Source organism: Cryptomeria japonica, chromosome 9 (assembly GCF_030272615.1).
Source record: "Cryptomeria japonica chromosome 9, Sugi_1.0, whole genome shotgun sequence".
Lineage (NCBI taxonomy): Eukaryota > Viridiplantae > Streptophyta > Pinopsida > Cupressales > Cupressaceae > Cryptomeria > Cryptomeria japonica.
The window spans coordinates 170,404,325-170,423,591 of NC_081413.1; the positions used below are offsets into that span (position 1 = coordinate 170,404,325).

At 35.5% G+C, this 19,267-nt stretch overlaps 1 protein-coding gene across 1 annotated transcript; it reads left to right on the forward strand.

The window, feature by feature from the left end:
* Nucleotides 1-820: 820 nt before the first annotated feature.
* On the forward strand, nt 821-4,197 carry LOC131037993 (uncharacterized). Its single transcript, XM_057970264.2, has 3 exons — nt 821-1,915; nt 3,080-3,138; nt 3,256-4,197. Exons 1-3 carry the CDS (start codon nt 1,756-1,758, stop codon nt 3,448-3,450), a joined length of 414 nt encoding a protein of 137 aa, XP_057826247.2. The 5' UTR covers nt 821-1,755; the 3' UTR covers nt 3,451-4,197.
* The last annotated feature ends 15,070 nt before the right edge of the window (nt 4,198-19,267 follow it).

Genomic DNA, 19,267 nt, shown 5'->3' on the forward strand with positions numbered 1-19,267 from the left:
TTTATTCCAATTATTTTCTACAATTTATTCTAATTATTTTCTTACGACACCGTGACAAGCGTCATTCTAGTACTATATATTTTGTCTATAGAAGAGCACCATTTTGGTACAACTTACGCCAATATTTTTTTGTCAAGACATTATATCAGGTATCATTCATGTACAATTTATTCCAATAATTTATTTACGAAAAACACTGTACCCAACATCATTTTAGTACAATTTATTCCAATATTTTTCTACGAAAAGACTAAAACAAGCCTCATTCTAATGCAATCTATTTCAATATTTTCTTGCGAAAACATTGCGACAAGTACCATTCTAGTACTGAATATACATACAAATTTGAAATTCACCTATAGACAAAAATCTACCATCTTACTTCCCATTATTAAAAAAAAATAAAAAAAATTAATAATAATATAACATCTTACTCTCTATTATTTGTAGAAATTTGAAGCTCTCCTAAAAACAAAAATATACCATCTTACACACTCTCCCCCTATACCATCTAATAGGTAAAAGTCCCAAAGTTTAATTGAACAAAATTTATGTGGTTAGCCATCCATAAAATGGATGGCCACTAGGGACAAATGGCCAAAAACAAGAGGGAAAAACAAAGACAGACAAAATGTGGCCCCTCAAACCATACATTGAGAATGTTCATTATAACAGTGTCGAATGGCTGCCTATTATTTGGTGGACATATTGTGACAACCAACCAAGCATAAAATGGGGGAGAGTTCAATATCCATGTTGTTCCAAAAATAATTGAGATCAGTCATAACTAGGAGGAGGAAGTGACTGATATTAATCACAAGCAGCACAAAGAGAAAGCCAAAGGAGGGTAGGGCCTGAATGAATGTGGATGTTGAACATAATAAGTCAAATATGGACAATGCAAACAAAGGCTTTGGCTTTTTATTGTACACACAAGCATACAATGTGTCCTTCCACAGCAGCTCCAGCTTGACCACACATTCCCATCCAAATTTGTAGAAAATTTGGGGAAAATACCTATGCAGAGCACCACCTGCTTATTTTTGAAAATGTGAAAGAAAGAAGAAATGATAGGGGAATGTGGAGGGACAAATACAAGAACTGTCAAAGTGGCAGGAAAGACAAGACTGGCAAGGAAGAAGAGTGTTTTAATGGAGAAAGCATCTGATAACTCTGTCTGTCCTCTTCCGACAAATCCCTTGGAAACAATGCCTGCCTTCTATACAACTCTCTTGATTCAATGCTTCCTCTCGTGAACAAATTTTACAAAGAAACCCACAAATATATCTGAATTTTTTTGTTACCTAAAGATTACCTTCTCTTTCTTTTTCTTGGCCTCCTCATTGTCTGTGCATGCAGAGTACTAGAGGAGCTGATTACCGAGTTTTGACAGCCTCATGTGATGTCATGTGAATCATTATTGAGGCTAAAAAAATTGCCATTGTTCGAGGATCTGTGTAAGGAATGATGAGAACTTAGAGATGGTAATAAATTCCAGATGTGTTTATTTTTAGCAGGGAAAGGATTTGAAAGGTGGTGTGAAAAGGTTGCAGGGACTGTCTGACATGGTGATAAAATAAGATATTTGGTCCGTGACACCCAAAAAAGGAGCTGGTCTTCAGAGGAGTTCTGCAAATGTCAATGGCTAGGCTGGTAGGGAATATGGCCTAGTTTTTTTATTCTGTTTCAGGTTTATATTGATTAGAACTCAGTAAAAATTAGAGGGAGAGAGAGAGAGAGAGAAAGTGGCAGAGGATGGGTTTGTTAATGCAGAGAAGGAGGAGGAGGAGGCAGATGAACAGGTTTAATTTTAAGCAGGAGGTGACCACTTTCAGAGCTTTTTACTGGATTGGAGTATTGCTGTTCTCAACATTATTGTTCCTGGCTTGTTATGGTGGATCCTCTTCTTTCATTGGTGAGTTTATTGACTGTTTAGCCTCTGATCATGAAGAAGATTCAGCAGGATGTTGCATTGCTTGAGTGTTCAGTAGACTGAATTTGTAGACTTGCATTAGGTTGTTATTGACTGATTAGCCTCTGATCATGAAGAAGAATCAGCAAGATGTTGCATTGCTTGAGTGTTCAGTAGACTGAATTTGTAGACTTGCTTAAGGTTGTTTTTGGGTATTTGCAAGACTAGATAAATCACAATCCATAATGCACAATAAGCATGACATTTGTTAACAAGATGAATGTAGAGATAAGGAAAATTTGAGCACTGAGAGATTAATGGCTTCTGCTCTTGCCTATCTTCTGTATCTATACAGCACAGACCTAATAAACCTGGCAATGTAACTTGGCGAATTTCTGAAAAACATCAACTCAGAATATATAACTGAACATTGAATTCAATTGAGAAAACAAATGGGTCATTTTATTAAGATTTGAGATCCCAATTGATCCATGGCAGCTTTATTAGAAGAAAATGTGTTAAATACCTGCTTTGTCTTCCTTATGGCTAAGGGGTTTCTATGTTGGTGAAGAATTTTACCTTTTCCCAATGGGTACCTGGGAAAACCTATTTTGCTTTTCTCCTGTCTTTACATTTTTAATCTCCTTCATTATCATTCTGATGATGGATCACTGAGTGTGATCCGAAACATTGATGAAAAAACTCTTTAACACAATCGAATCCAGAAAAACCTGCAATGATTTTGTCCTAGAATACTTCCAGTTCTATCTAATTTATGTTTTCAGATCACCAAAAACTGATTTACAGAGCTAAAACATTATCTTGTGTTAACTCACGTTGCTTTTGTCTGTCATCTTTGGATTGGTTTCATTGAATCCAAATTCATCATTGTCAGTATTCTGAGGATCTCTATTCAACAATGTAAGGCCACCAACTTACTGAAATCTATGATAAAAGCTTAGTTTAATACTCTTTCAATATCAGAACTGCTATTGCACATCTTATCTACTAAGTGACTCCCCTCTTGCAAAATGGCTTGGAACAACATGGGTTCAATGAATATGGTATTTTTCCATTTATGGGTATGCAATGAGAGGCTTAAAGGCAGCAGCAATGGCAGGAAATGCTGCTATAACATGCATTCTAATATATCATGGCTGATCACAGAACTCCCAGTTGCAGACCATGATGGACTCTACAGAGGAGTAGCTTTCAGGGATTTTCAGGTAATTCAATAACCCTTAAGATATATTACCATATTGTATGTGATATCATAACTGCAAGTAAATCAAATTGAGTGTAATTGTTCATGGTAGCATTGTTTAACAAAAGATTTTGGGCAGCAAAACTACAGAATTGGAGGAAGAAGATTTCTGAGTGGACCAGGGTCCTCTCCACCTCGTTGCATCTCCAAATGTGGCAAGTGCACCCCATGCAAGCCTGTTCATGTGCCTGTACCACCAGGAACCCCTGTAACAGAAGAATACTACCCAGAGGCGTGGAGATGCAAATGCGGTAACAAATTATACATGCCCTGATGTTACAAATTACTGCCAACATTATAATAATATATCATTCATGACAGCATCATCATATACAAGTACTATTACTCCATGATGGCATATATATATACAAAAGGAATCAGTACCACTGCTCATCTTGTGGGGCTCGATAAGGATATATACACAGAACCTCCACATGGTACTATGCCTAGCACCTTGTCTTATACCAGGCCTATGTTTAAAAAGCTTGACTGTGCCTGTAAATCTCTATTAGTTTTACAAATTCTTTGGTTCTTCAGAGCAAAAGGACAAAATGCACTGTGTACTGAATTTATGATAAGGCCTGCTTTTACAGACCCCTTTACAAAATTTGGATTGATCAATCAGTTCATTCTGTAGAAAATATATGGGAACCACAGTACTGTTAAGACTTTAATCTTGACTTTCAGTTGAAGGTAATTAATCCCACTGTAATTGCATGTTTGAGTGTGCTAAGTTAAGTGTTGAGAATCGAAAGCGAGGCTGGCAAAAGGCAAATTAACAGTTTCAGGCAGCTGTACTTGCATAGTTGTCGGATTTAAAACCAACGGCTCTTCTTAATGAAAGCCCAGTGTTTTCTGTCTTATGTACAGTTGGAAAAATTTGTCACTTACATCATGACTGATACATCACTGAAGTGCTGTTTTGTTTGATTGTTTCTGGGTTATTCCCAAATTAATATGGGATTATATGTATCATTATCATTGGAGAATCCTATGGGATGTTTTCTCCAAGGAAGTTCAAGTGTGTGCATCAACATCACCTGTTTACCAGGCTGAAGTTTATAGGGGCTACTCGTCTAAAAAGATTTTTTAAAAATAATAATAAGATAATTTCTAATTACATGTATTCATAAAATTATTTATTTAGAAGAAAGAAAAGGATTCAAAAATTTAGTTAAAAAGAAGTTGTGGGTTAGAGATTGTTATTAGATAATTGTTGTATATTTTTTATGTTTGATAGGCAGGGTAATCATAATTGCTTTCAGTTATTCTACATATTTTAGTTTTATTTGTATATGGATTACTTCTATTGATAAAAAATATTTAAATTTAAATGCAACAAGAAATTTTTTTCTCTTCAAATGGGTTTCTCTTTTGGTTTCGTTAGCCTACATTATGTGTGTGTGGTGTGTGTGTTGCTATTTTTGGATTTAATTATGAGATTTTTAAGCATCAAATCTAGAAACAACAACATTTAGCTCAAGGATTGTGGAAATTTGATGACCCTAAAAACTTTATCTTTCAAATTTTAAATAGCAACCACCATATACTAAATCTTTTAACTGTTGATCTAGTTGATTTGGTATAATAATCTAAATATTTAATAATGGATTTGATTGATCGAGGGTTTTTGTTACATTTTATGAATATTTAAATTAAAAAATGGGAGTACTAATAAATGTCATGCAAATACTTTGATTGACCTAGAGGCAATAATCAATGTAATGACTAGTGAAACAATACAAAACTTGCAGTTTTAGACTTAAGGTGTACACCTATAGTCCTACAGCTAGTTGACAATTCAATAATAAAACTAGAAGGGTTTGTGGAAGATCTAGCCATAACATTAGATTCCTAGGAGTATCTTATGGATTTCATTATTGTGTGGCCAAAGGCTAACTTGGGAGGGTATCCATGTTGGCTTGATGATGATGTCTTGGTGTAAAGAGTTGATTGGTGACTTGTTTTATGTTGTCATTGATGGAAACTATGTTTTTATAGTCACATAAGTCTTGTAAGCCAACTGGTAAAACATAACCGGTAGAGAAGACAGTTTAATAGTGAACGGGCAAATAGGTCTTCAACCGGTAAACATGAATAGAGTTACATTCAAGCAACCGGTACAGGCGATTGATGAAGAGCTGGGTGATGCGGTTTTACAGGAGTGATGGAGACAGGTATTTGGTGCTATATTCATGACCGCATTAGCAGATTCAATAAGATGATCAAGATTTGATGTGCAGAGCAAGCTATCTAGAAGAACACTTAACCGGTAGTGATAAAGTCACTAAGATCGATAAATCGGTACAATTTTGTTTTATTTTTGGTTTGTTATGTCAGTGGCCGACATAAGCAAGGCGTGTAATGTAAGTTTGTCTAGATTCATTGAACCTAGGAAATTGTTCCAAGGTTGTTAGCCGACTAAGTTGATGTCTATAAAAAGTGTGATGAGTTATGAGATGAGGTATGAGATCGAAGGTGAATATTGAGATTTTGATTGTGAGGTGATTAGTGAAGCTCTGTATTGATGTGTTGTTGAAGTTTTGGAGGAACTGAAGTGGATCTTATCAGACACAGAAGTGTTATATGAAGATCATTAAACTATTGTTATCCTAGCAGTTACAACAACAAAATCCCTTAACTGGGTAGGTCCTGACATGCCTTAATCTGTAAATCCCCTAACAGGGTAGCTCAACATCTGATTTTAAATCCTCTTGCGAGGTTGCTCCTAACAAGGTATAGCTCCTAACAGGGCTCATCGTAGCAAATCCCTTCATCGAGTGACTCCTAACAGGGCTCATCATAGCAAATCCCTTCACCGGGTGACTCCTAATAAGGTCTTCTCCTAACAGGGCATATTTGTAAGACCTTAACCGGTCAGAGATTTCTATTCTGCAGTTAGTGAATCTTGTGGGTGCTAACTCCCACCGTGGTTTTTCCCTTTTGGGTTTCCACGTATAAATCATTGTGTTATGGTTGGCATGTTTTATGTAGTGTTTGCTTATGTGATTATTTTCCTTGCATGCCTATTGATTTTAAAGTTGTTAAGAGGTGTAATCAGATTCTTAAGGTTTTTGCTTGCACTGATTCACCTCCCCCCCTCTCAGTGCCTTATAAGTTTAAAAATTAGTATCAGAGTCAAACTTCCTTGAGGCTTAACTACTTGGGAAGGATCCCTAAGGTAGACATGGGGGAAGGAATGAGCTATAGAGAGATGTCTAATAAACTTGCAGAAACTAAGGAAGCCCTAGAAACATTGAAAGGCAAGTATAAAGCTTCTCTTGCTAAGAGAAAAGAGCTAACTGAACAATTGTTGGAGGTTTCTGAGAGTAGTTCTTCTGATGAAGCAAACATAGATACATTGGTTGATGAAGTGGAGAAACTGAATGATTAGAAGGCTAACTTGAGGAGAGAACTAGAATCCCTAACCATCAGAATGAGTCAAGAACTTGAAGCAAGGAGGTCAGCAGAAGACAAGATCAAAGAGAAAGAACATGAGATCTTTAAGTTGAATCAAGAAGTTGGTACCCTGTATGCTCATTGGCATGAGGAAAAAGAAGAAAAAGAAGAAATAAAGGTAGATCTGGATATGGCAATGTCTCTTAAAGAGACTCTTATGAAAAGGAATGAAGATCTTACTATAGACGTATAAATCTGACCACTTTTCTAAGTGAATATTTAATATTCATTTTAACCTCATTCCTCTATTTAATTAAATTCTATTTAATTAAATCCTTTATATTCATCTATTTGATTAAATGAATTACTCAATTTATTTAATTAAGTTCACCTAAGCCTTTTTCTAACCTTTGATTAAATAAATCAATTTATTTAATTAATTTCCCTTTCTCCCCTTTTAATTAAATTTACATTTAACTAAATTAATCCTTGCAAGTAAATAAATCTAATTTATTTATTTAAATCCCCCACTTATATTTATGCAAGTTGTATCTATTTTTGTTGAAATAAAGTAATTTATTTTAATTAAAATTCCCCTCCATCCACTTGCATTTTCCTACATCTCCCACTTGCCTCCCTAAAACCCTTCTAGATTCTTCTAATCACTTCTAATTTAGCCTAATCCATCTCCTAAATATTGTCACATCCCTAAACAAAGGGAAGTCACTTCTCAAACCCTCAAAGTCTTTGAAAACCATTAAAGGTTTTATGTCCTCAACAAGTTAACCCTCAAAGTCTTCATAACCATTAATGGTTAACTCAACCTTCTTACATGATTAGAGACTTTCTCTCTAACTCAACCCTAATCTAACCCAAGGGTCTCATCAAGAATTCATGGCTTTGACCTTGGTTATCCCTTTAACCCTTGCACAAGAGTTTACCCTTTGGGTAAAAGCTTTATCCAATGGATGACCCTAACCTAACCTTAACCCTTACCTCCTAAGGTAACCTTCACGTCTTCTCAAGCACTTAATGCTTCTTACATCTCCTCTCAAGCAGTCTCTTGTTGACAATTGTCACCATTTCATTGGTGAGAACTATGAACATGGATTGATAACTTTCAATCCTGGCCCTTGTTAAGATTATCCAATCTTGACCATCCATTGCCCTATTTTTCCTATAAATAGAGCTCTCATTCTCTCATTTTCATATATCCAAGTTTCATGCATCTAATCTATAGTCATTTTACTAAGCATGTAACCTCTCTTTGATAAAAATCATCTTAATAACATTTTAGAAGTAATTTTAAATATCATAGCATATCCATGTTAGACTAGTATATCATGCTAGGATAAGTTCACTAATCCTTTATCTTATCATCATATTTTATGCTAGTTTAAATCATCATAGATTTAATATCTTACATATCTAGGAATGCATTCATGCTTATAATCAAACATCACTCATTCTTGGAGTTGTCATTCCTAAGTCACTTTGCTCAGTGATCTAAGAAAAAAGGCATTGACTTGAGGGATCCTGTGAGATAGAGAACAATGGAACACCCCTTGGGAAGTTGAGCTGTTCAATATAGCTCCCATAACTTGCACTAAGAGTCCCATTGGTGTGTGGATCTTTTGGAATCGAACTTTTATGTTTTTGTACCCCACATTTTCCACACACATTTCTGGCGCCCATCGTGGGGCAAGGCCCCATTAATCTTATCGTTTTTTATGCAGGAGCAATATTGAAAGCATGTAGAAAAATCATTTTTTATGCAGGAGCAATATTGAAAGCATGTAGAAAAGTTGATTTAGCGCATTGGGACCTTTCTTTAGCGTGTAGAAACCTTTAGTTAGTGCTTCTGGTATATTGTTTAGCGCATTAGACCTCTTCTCTAGCGCATTCAAACTTTCTGTTAGCGCCTAATATTTTTTTTTAAACTGTATTATCATAGCACATTCGGCAAACAGAGTAGTGCATTCGGTAACCAGCTTAGCACATAGAAGTCATTTTGTAGTGCTTCTGCACTTTTTTGTAGCGCATTTGTGCAACAGTCTAGCGCATGGTTCTGACAGAGGAAAATGCAAAACTGTAACCGAAGAAGAAAAATTTTAGGCTTGTGAAGCCCACCCTCAAGATTTGATTGTTTTTGCTAACTTATTTTGTGCAGGAGCAACATGAGTTAGTTTAAGTTTTTCTTTACTCTCTTTCAAAGTTAGTAAAAAGAACTCACCTTCCTTTTTTGCAAAAGTTTAAAATGAACCTCATGATTTCTTTGGGATGCTTAAAATGAACTTCATACTTTCTTTTGGTGTTTAAAACAAAACTTCATCTTTTCTTTATTTGTATGGGTAAAAAGAACAACAAAGCAAAAAATTTCATTCTTGCAAGTTAGGAAAACACATCATTTGGGTTTAAAAAGAACAACAAATTTACTTTTCGGTTAGCAAAGGTAAAAAGAACTTCACCTTCCTTTGGTGCCTAAAATGATTCATTTTGATTTATTGCAAAAGTAAAAGAACCTCACTTATTATTTTGTGCAAAGCAAAGGAGTAATTCATGATTTTCCTTTTGTTGACCAAACATCACGATTTCTTTTGTTGACCATGATTTCCAATTTTTAGATAGAAAATCATTGCTATACAAGGTTAAAAAGAACACCATGCTTTTTGGAGCAAAATCTCCAAGTAGAAGTTAGCAAATCATTTCTTTGGAGGGTTAAAAAGAACACTTGTGTGTCTTGTCTCAAAAGTGGAAGGTATATGCTCTCCCCTTAACTGGGTGACCAAAAAGCCAAACCGCTCTTTCATGCTTTCTTCATTTCAAGAATTTAAATCCTTTAGCAGGCCTGCCCTCCCGAGTTGCTCTTAGAGAGCCATTTAAATGGTCAGTGAGAGGGGAACGACCTAAGTGAGAAACAACTTTATTGCCAAGTGTTCCAACCCACTATAATCAAAAGTGGAGGCTGACGAAAGTCCCCTTCAACAATTTTTCTCAGTGATTAGCCTTCCCCCAGTATCTTTAAGATACGTAAAGCCTTTGTTCTAAAGGTTGGGAAGCCTCTAGAGGGAGTTTATCACTGAAGACCGAACAAAAGCCTGATTAAAAACCTTAGCACTAGAAACTTTGAACCGAGTCAGTATCCAAACATCTTCAATATCATAGTGCAAGGGTGGGGAAGAATCTGCCCCCAAGATCACTCACCATATATCTCCCAAGATAACTACTCAATTGTGAAGCAATTCACTTTGAGTTAATTCCTGGCAAAAGGCAAAAAAACAGGCGCCCCCTAGGGGGTGACATGGCTGTTTGAGCTGACGGAGTATCGAGACTAGTGGACTATGATATTGTTGATAACCCTTGAATAAAGAGTCTATCTGATTTGTATTACTTGTTATCTAATCCAATGAAAACATCGGGGATTTGAACACATCCTCACAGAACATACACTATTTGTCTAGCATAGGCAAAATTTGTTCTCTTTTGTGTGTCGTGTTTGCAATTTATTTTTCACAAAATCATCCATAAAAAACACAAGTGTTAAAAATTCTAAAAACATCTGAAACAAAGAAATCAGGACAGCTTAGCGCATAGGAGCAACTTCCTAGCGCGTATCTACCATTCTATAGCGCATTTGCACCAAAACTTAGCACTCTTAGCCTTCACTTTAGCACATAACTAGTTTCAGACAAGTAAACTTTCAGTGGCGCTTTGCGATACCAGCTTAGCGTAGTTTAACATTAGCTTAGCGCGTAAGAGGCATATCTTAGTGCTTTTAGCCCAAACATTAGCGCTTTTCAGGGACATATTAATGTGTAACCTTTCCAGTCAAAACAGTTTCAAACACATCTCAGTTAGCACGTAGAAGAGGCAGTTTAGCGCATAGAGAACTTTATGTGGTGCATCTAGACCATTAATTAGCGCATCTAGTCTTTGCTTCAGCGCATATTCAAAATCAAGAAAAACAGAGAGCAAACCAGGCATTTCGGGAAAATTTTATCACCAGTTGTGAGTACCCTTTTTTGGTCCTTTGTCAAAATCAGCAGTCAAAATCCGAACCAGATTATCAGAGAAAACAATTCCAAAATCAAACAAGCATCCTTAGAACAAACTTTTCGTATCTTAAACTAGCTCGAGATAAGACTTCATCCGACCAAAATCAGGCTAGTACCATCACATTGATCAAAGTTCCACCATCTAACGAATTTTATCACAAACAACATACCAAGTTTAATCCTTAAGCTGCCAAATCAAGTTTCCATATCGAGAGACTTTATCTATATAATTTGACACACTTTGTCGTGAAGGCGAATTTAACTAAACATCTACTTGATAAAGTAAGCTTGAGTTTTAAAACATAGTATCACAATCCAACATCAAAGGAAACCATTGATCATTCGTGTATGACCACTCCTCATATTTTGAGAAGAATAAGTTTTCATCACAAAACTAAGTTGAAGAAGAGACAACCTAGTTCTAAGAGACTTGCAAAAAGAAATAAGTTTCTCTATATCAATCGCCAACTTTTTAAATCACATTGCGCATTCTTGCATCACATGCAATTGTATATTCAAGGCAAATCAAACGAGTTTGACAAAGAACCTTTAAGAGGAAGATCTTATATTCAAAAAGCGACATTCAACCAACGCTTAAATCGTGGAGGAAGAATCAACCCCGCTTTATTCCCACAAATCTGTATCACTTATAACGAAGCTCGACCTGAACCACCAACCCCTGAGAGAGAGGAAGAAGAAGAAACCCCCTTTGTAACCGAATTTTTTTATTGAGGAACATATTCTATCCACTTAAACCACCAAACATCACTAGGAACTCCGGTAGAAATTTACTAAATGCCCATTGTCACTTGCTCTCAGAGAAACAAACAAAGCAAATCACAACCAGAGTCAAGTATGGGTTGTAGATTATCCAACCCGTTTGATGAGTATGCTAATCTGGGAGATACAAAGATCACCGAGGAAATTCTCCAAGAGTGTCAATAAAACCCCTCATTCCAAAGGCTCATGGAAAGACTTATTGAAGAAGACAAGGAAAAATATATACTCATGCTATCTAGCAAAAGAGTTAGACTTCCTGAAGATTTCGATACCAAAAACTTAAGGAATGTAGAAGAACGGATTTTTAGAACAAGGTCTAGAAATTATGCCTATCAAGACCAATAAAGAGAAGAAGAAACACATGATCTAGAAATCATACATGAACAAAATAACACCCCCGAACACAACCATGCTCGAACTCTGGATAATCTTAATGAAAGGGAGGAAACTCTCCCTCGATGTACAAATGCACCCATGGTCGCTCTTATACAACAAATCCAAATGTTGCAAAGGAAAATGCAGGACATGCAACAAGGGACCACAGTGCGATACTCCTTGGACGAGATATGTCCTTATCCCTTTGATAGGAGATTAAACATGATACCTTTTCCCCTGAATTCAAATATACTAAAATACGACAAATACGATGGTAAAAGTGATCCCCCTGATCATGCTCGGGAATTTTGTACCATAATCCTAGAGTTTGCTCACGATGACCCTTACTTAATGAGGCTATTCCCAAGAAGTTTGGGAGGGCAAACAATGGAGTGGTTGTCTAAACTTAAACCTCCCATCAGATCATTTGATGAGTTGGTAAACAAATTTATCACACAATACTCCTATAATATTCAACATGCAATCATCATGTTGGATGTATGTAACACCGAACAAAAGAACAATGAAACATTCATGGTGTTTCTTCAGCATTGGAGACACATGGTTTCAAGATATCCTCGAGACGTGCCTGAAAAAAAAAAGATGGAGATCTTTATCGACAATCTAAATAGTGAGATGAGTTATCAACTCAATCCCCAATGCATACCATCTTTGGCCAAGTTGATAGAAAATGAAATCCAAGTAGAGGAAGCCCACATCAAGAAAGGAACATTGAAGTTTTTTAAGGAAGGAACTAACTCATCCAACACCCACTCCTTTAACAATCAAAACAACAACAACACTTCAGACAAATCTAGATTTTGGACAAGAAACAAAAACGTTGTTAATGATAGAGGAGTTGATGGTAATGATATAAAGTCCAAACAACCAGTATTAGCTTTATCAGGTAATCCACAATCTAACAAAAATAAAAAAAGTGTTAATCAAGGCACTGACACTTACCCACAAAATACCAATCAAGGACCTTCAATTTCAAACACCAACAATAATACCCAAGGCAACAACAATAACCAAGGAAACTGTAGACACCTAAAAATGTCTCATTGATCATGTACTAGTTATTCCTCTAATTGATTAAATAATTCTTTAATTATTTAATTAAGTTAATTAATCATATTCTTCTAAATTCATATTTCCTCGCCATCTTACTAATTATTCTAGTTCTTATTCTTTCACCATTTAATCATTTTAACCATTTTCTAATGTTAATTAAATATTTATTTTTAATTAATTATGCTTAATTCCCCAATTTAAATAATCTTTATTATTTAAATAAATTAATTCTCGATTTCTATCTTAATCCTATCATCATCTAATCATTTAAACCATTTTCTAAATATTAATTAAATATTTATTATTTAATTAATTGTGATTTAATTCCTTTAATTTAAATAATCTTTATTATTTAATTAAAGTCAATTTCAAAATAATTAAATAGTTTATTTAAATTATTTAATTAACTAATTAATTCTTCAATTCCAAATCCCCAAATTCTAATTTCATTTAATTTCATATTCTTCTAATTTCTTCTAAATTCAAATACATGTGCATGATTTCAAAAATCAAATTGAAAGTCAAAGTCAACTTCTAAATATATTCAAATACTAAATTGAATTAAATTCAATTATTTGAATAAATGTCATGCAAAGATTAAATTGAAAATCTAAGTCTAAATGCAAGCACATGCTAAATTAATTAATTAAATCATTTATCTCTCCAATCTCTATTTCCATCTTTCAGTTAGCTTTTTCTAAATTAAGCTTTCTTTGTCATCCTCTTTATTTCCTCCAATCATTCTTTTTCTTCCTTCAGTTAGCTTTTTCTCAACCAGTTGACTCATTTAATCTATTCAATCTATTCTATTTCACCTCCAAGTCAGCAGTTCAACTATCAATTTTCATGTGAGCTCACCTGAGTTCCACCTCTTGATCAATCTGTTTCACCTTTCAATCAATCTTCTCCAAAAATCTATAAATTGAGCATCCAATCTCCATTTTTAACAATCACGAACTTTGAATCTTTGTGTCACTTGCAAGTTGCTAGCGCAATATCTGAGAGCCATCATACCACAGAGAAGAGAAGAGTAATGGAATCTATACGCACTCACGGAATAGGGAGTTTTTAATTGATTTGATTTATAAACCCTATTTTGATGTTATTGTGTTATTTCATTGTCTGTTTGTTAGAATTCTTTAATTAGATAGGGATTCGTGATTTCCCTTTTCTCCTAATTAAATACTTGTTTTTAAGATGAATTTTTCATACGACATTTTGGTGAACCCGATGTGAAACATAGCTAATTTACCTTCTCTGTTCTCTATGTAATTTTTGCAGGTTGTACGAATTTTACATTTTTTTTTTTACATATTTCGCATAGATTTTGAGAATAGATTTTCATTAGGCAATCGTGCTTACATCATCACGTAATCGCATAGACAGTGCTACGCATTCGACCCCTCGGGGTCACGCATTCGATTTGACAAGGTCACACAATCGCCCTTTCTAGGTCACGCAATCACCCTTTCCAGATCACGCATTCGCAGGGAAAATTATTGTTTAATTGTTTATTCTTTTTGTTATTTGATTTGTTTAATTCTGTCTAAAATTGGGTTAATCTGGAAACAAATTACTTCTATTGCATGATTTTATTATAACAATTTATGGCACGAAAAGTACAATTTAGGATTTCAGTTGCAAGAAGGACAAAAGAACAAAGAAGACAAGCCAAATGCTATCGAAAGGTTCTTCAAGTAGAAAAGAAGATACAAGATTTAGAAGATCAACTCGCCTTTGATAGATATAACAGCCTAGTTCTTTCTTATCAACTTAAATATGATCTAATCAATATTGAATGTATGATGAGAGATCTGGTTACCTAGGGCCTCACAATTGGTTTTGTAGGTTTCTGATCGGGTTTAGTTTTTTTTTTTCTTTTGGTTTTTAATGTTTTGTTGTCTGCCTATTTGTCACACAATCGCCCTGTTATTATCATGCAATTGATCTGTTAGCATCACGCATTCGGGCTGTCAGGATCACGCATACACTCTGTCAGGTTCGCTCATTTGATCTGTCAGTATCACGCAATCGCATAGGTATTGTCACGCATTTGCCTCTATCAAATTTTGATTTTTTGTTTTTTGTTGGCTTGATTTTACTACTAATCTTCTGTTTACAACCTGTGGTGAATTTACAGAAAGGATCGGATTAGTATTAGATCAGTTGCATGCATCATCTAACACTTCATCTTTTGGTGCTTAAAATCAACAACATTTAAAATGGACATGCATGCATAATCTCACACTTCATTGTTTGGTGCTTAAAATCAACATGGGATAAAATTGACATGCATGTATCTCACACTTTGTCTTTTGGGGCTTAAAATCAACAAATGGTTAAAATTGACATGCATGCCTTCATATTTGGATTTGGTGTTTAAAATGGACATGCACATGCATATTCAACACCTCAATTTGGGCTATAAAATGAACGTGAATCAGGTTGCATTAGATTAAATCATTTTTTTTTCTTAAGGTAAAGAATTTTTATCGTGTTTGGGGTGGACCCACTGTTGCATTAACTAACTTTCCACCTGCCTTCGGAGTCTTGGGAGAAAGGAAGGAGGTGACAACGACATCCAATTTTATTTTATTCTACGTAGTGAGGGGTATCTTTGACTGGGGATTTCATCACCCCATAGAGGTACTTCGAATTGGGATGCGTTAGGGATATCATCTCTCCTAGTGTACTCTTGAGTGGGTTTTTCGAGCCGCTATATAAATATACTGGTCAGGTGGCTAGAGTGTTGAGTGAATTTGACATATGTGGGGGCCTTCCCTGCACCGATAAGCTCAACTAAAGTCTTAAGTGGCTTGCTCTGAGAATCTGTAGTTGGATCGGGACCCCTTGAAACCGTATACTACGAACCAATTTAGTTGCATAAAATCCTACATTCAATGATTCCAGGAGTGTGGATCGTACCCCATAGATACCCTTCATGTACCTTACACTATGATACAAGAATCCCTCGGCTATAAGATCTTAGGATCTTCGGGGTAAGAGAGACTGGCATGCCCGAGAAGTGTGTACCGTGGAATGGAGCCAGTGCTGTCAGACTCTCTATCTATTCATTTTGTTTTGGTATTTTATTGTAAGGGCCTCATTTGAATGGTGTCCACTTTCCAGCCTAAGATTGTATTATGTTCTTTTTTATTTATCATTATGTTAGACAAGTATTGAGTCAGTCCTTTGGGCTATTTCAGGCCCTATCCTACGTATCTCTAAATTTTCTGAGATTGTGTGAAAATTGAGTCAATCAGCTATACCTACCTCGAAGCAATTGTTCTCAAATTTGGAAAACTACAAAACTTGTCATACACATGAAGTTACAGAAAACAAAGTCCATTTTTTAAAACAAAAAACTCAAAGTTTTTACATACTTGTGACCCTAGGAAGTCCTTGCATAGTTCCCACTTACGTCCTCATTATCGTCCTAAGTCTTTTCATATACTCCTCATTCACGTCTTCATTATCACCCATAGCCATTACATAGTCCTAATTTTGAGTTTGCATTATTATCCTCATATACGTCTTCATCTAGATCTCATATACGTTTGTCTTAGTCCATTGCCAGTTGCAGAGTCATAGCACGTGTCGTAATGGGGCTCCCAGGTGATGGTTTTCTCCCCTTTGAGAAACCTAATCTAGTGCCAAACGATGGTCAATGAGAAATCATTGATGGTATAGCTAACTTAGCTTGGGACTCAAGGAGAAACACACCTCAGTATATATGAGTCGAGTAGGAGATTAATATTGAGTATAAAATTGCCCGTAGAATTGATAGAGAGATTGAGATAGAACGTCTAAGACAAGAAATGGAAAAACTTGCATTACAGAAATCCAGAAATACTCAATAGGTCTTGCGTCAAAATCCTCAATAGAGAGTCTAGTCTAGTTTTGCATACCTCATACCTATGTCTATAGTCTAGCATTAGTCGTCGTCTTGCATAGAACCACACTCATATAGTAGTTTTAAATTCCCGTCACAAGGTCACAAAAGGCAAAAGGTATAATGGACCCATACAACGCCCAGTCTGTAAACCCAACTTGGAACATGGACATATCAACTGGTCAACAATTAGATTCTCAGATAATGTCTACCCTAAATGAATTACAACAACATTTAACAAAAGAAGAAATTGAGTCAGCTCAACAAGATCCACATGTCCTTATGATGCTAGATGCACTTATACATAGTGATAGGGACAAATATCTATCGTTGTTATTACAAAATGGGGTGAAACTACCTGAAGATTTTGACGTCACAAAGATTTTACCATTGGGAAAAATTGTAGGTCAAGATAACAGTCAAACACCACCCATGACACAATTACAAGCAACGACCTCCAATTTTCTTCAAAATGTACCTATCCAAACAAATGTCAACACAAATGCAAACTTTCAAACAAGTGCGTCATCTTTGGTTTTCAGTGTTAGTATACCAACACAAAGCATACCGATAATATCAAGTGTCTCAACACCCATTCAAATACAAACAACAAGTGCAACCCAACCTCTAGTTTCCTATTCTATAGGATCAACATATAGTCATCAAAATGCAAATCTAGGTCTTACCAATACAACAAGTACAACTCAACCAAATATGGGTTTGCATATTACTTACTTCACAGTACCTAGTGGAACACACAACACACAAAATTATAATCATGGTACCTTCCAACAAACTCCTAGTTATGCAACCACAAATCCTTTTGTGGGACATACACAAACACAAGGTGTATCTTTGACACAAATAGATATTTTGACACAACAATTAAGGAATTTGCAACAGCAAATGACGACCATGCAAACCGGTAACGATAAAAAGAGCTACACAATGCAGGACTTATGTGCTTATCCATTCGATCACACATTATACATGCTGCCTTTCCCAAAACATTTTGAAATGCCTAAATTTGATAGATATCGAGGGAAGGGTGATCCTAGAGATCATATCAGAGAGTTTTTTACGGCATGTATAGAGGTTGCCACAAAAGATACTTATTTAATGAGACTATTTCCTAAAAGTCTGGGAGGTCCGGCTTAAGAGTGGTTTTCACATTTACCACCAACCATCACATCATGGGGAGAATTAGTTGAACAATTTATCACAAACTTCTCGCATAATATTGACACCCCGGTTACTTTGATGGAATTGTGTGCCGCTAAACAATATGAGAATGAAACATTTGCATCCTTCATACAATGATGGAGGGCTCTCTATAGGAGATGCAAGACAATTATCCCAGAAATAGAGCAAGTGGACATGTTCACAAAAAACTTGATCCCCAAGATTAAATATTCGATACAAATGCAATGTTTAACCACATTCAAACAAATCATAGAAAAATCTCTCAAATGTGAGAAGGGACTAGTAGAACAAGGTCTTATTAAGTATGGCAACACCAACAACAATGACAAATCTAAGTTTTGGTTGAAAAACAAAAATGTGACCAATGATGGTATTGTAGACGCCAGAACAATGAACATAACTCAACCTGTTTTATCTTTGGGAATGAGTCAGTCATCTAATCCACATATAGGGAATAACACGACCTCCACAAATGTAAATGCTACACAAAACATGAACACAAGATAGCCCAGGGTAAATGCACCAAGAAGAAATTACACACCTTTAGGAGAACCTATTGAGTCAGTGCTCAAAAAGTTAATACAGACAAACATGATCACTTTACCTGAAGTAAGAGTGTATGAACCAGGTCCTTTCAAACCCACATGGTGGAATGATAATGATTTATGTGATTATCATCAGACTAGAGGTCATAAAATAGCAAGTTGCTACAAATTGAAGAACTTGGTCCAAGATATGATAGACCAAGGGGACATCACAATCGATACCGATAAAACCTCAGCAAACACAAATCACACAATTTTTAAGGATCCATTTGTTAAGCATGCCAAAGGGAAAGATAGCATCGCATAGATAAATCACATGCCCAAGACAATACAACTAACTACACAAAGATCTCATACGACTATACTATTCATGCCATTAGCTCAGGAGATATAGAAAACAATGATTCACAAGAAACATTTGATCAAGATGAGCAAAATCAAGACACTCGCACAGATGACAACCAAATTTTCATGATATTAGAGGCACCAATGTACGATGATGATATAAATATTTGTCTCAGAGATTGGGGCATGATCAACCATCTCATTCAAGTTGGTTTGAAGATGAACTCATAGAACACATCATGGATGTCAAACATACACATAAAGACTATGAAGATGGATTTAACATAAATCTTGATAAAACAACATATGATACCGACAACTCTTGTAATTCAAATGATATAGTAGCTACGATCACCATAACTCCCAGAGATAGAGACTGTGCAGTACTTACTCGCAGATCAAAGGTAACTTTACAAGGAATAC

Excerpts from the sequence above, each read along its gene's own strand:
- LOC131037993 (XM_057970264.2), top strand. The coding sequence starts at position 1,756 with ATGGGTTTGTTAATGCAGAGAAGGAGGAGGAGGAGGCAGATGAACAGG. Across the intron at positions 1,916-3,079 it reads TGGATCCTCTTCTTTCATTG|AACTCCCAGTTGCAGACCAT; the intron begins GTGAGTTTATTG and ends GGCTGATCACAG. Across the intron at positions 3,139-3,255 it reads TAGCTTTCAGGGATTTTCAG|CAAAACTACAGAATTGGAGG; the intron begins GTAATTCAATAA and ends GATTTTGGGCAG.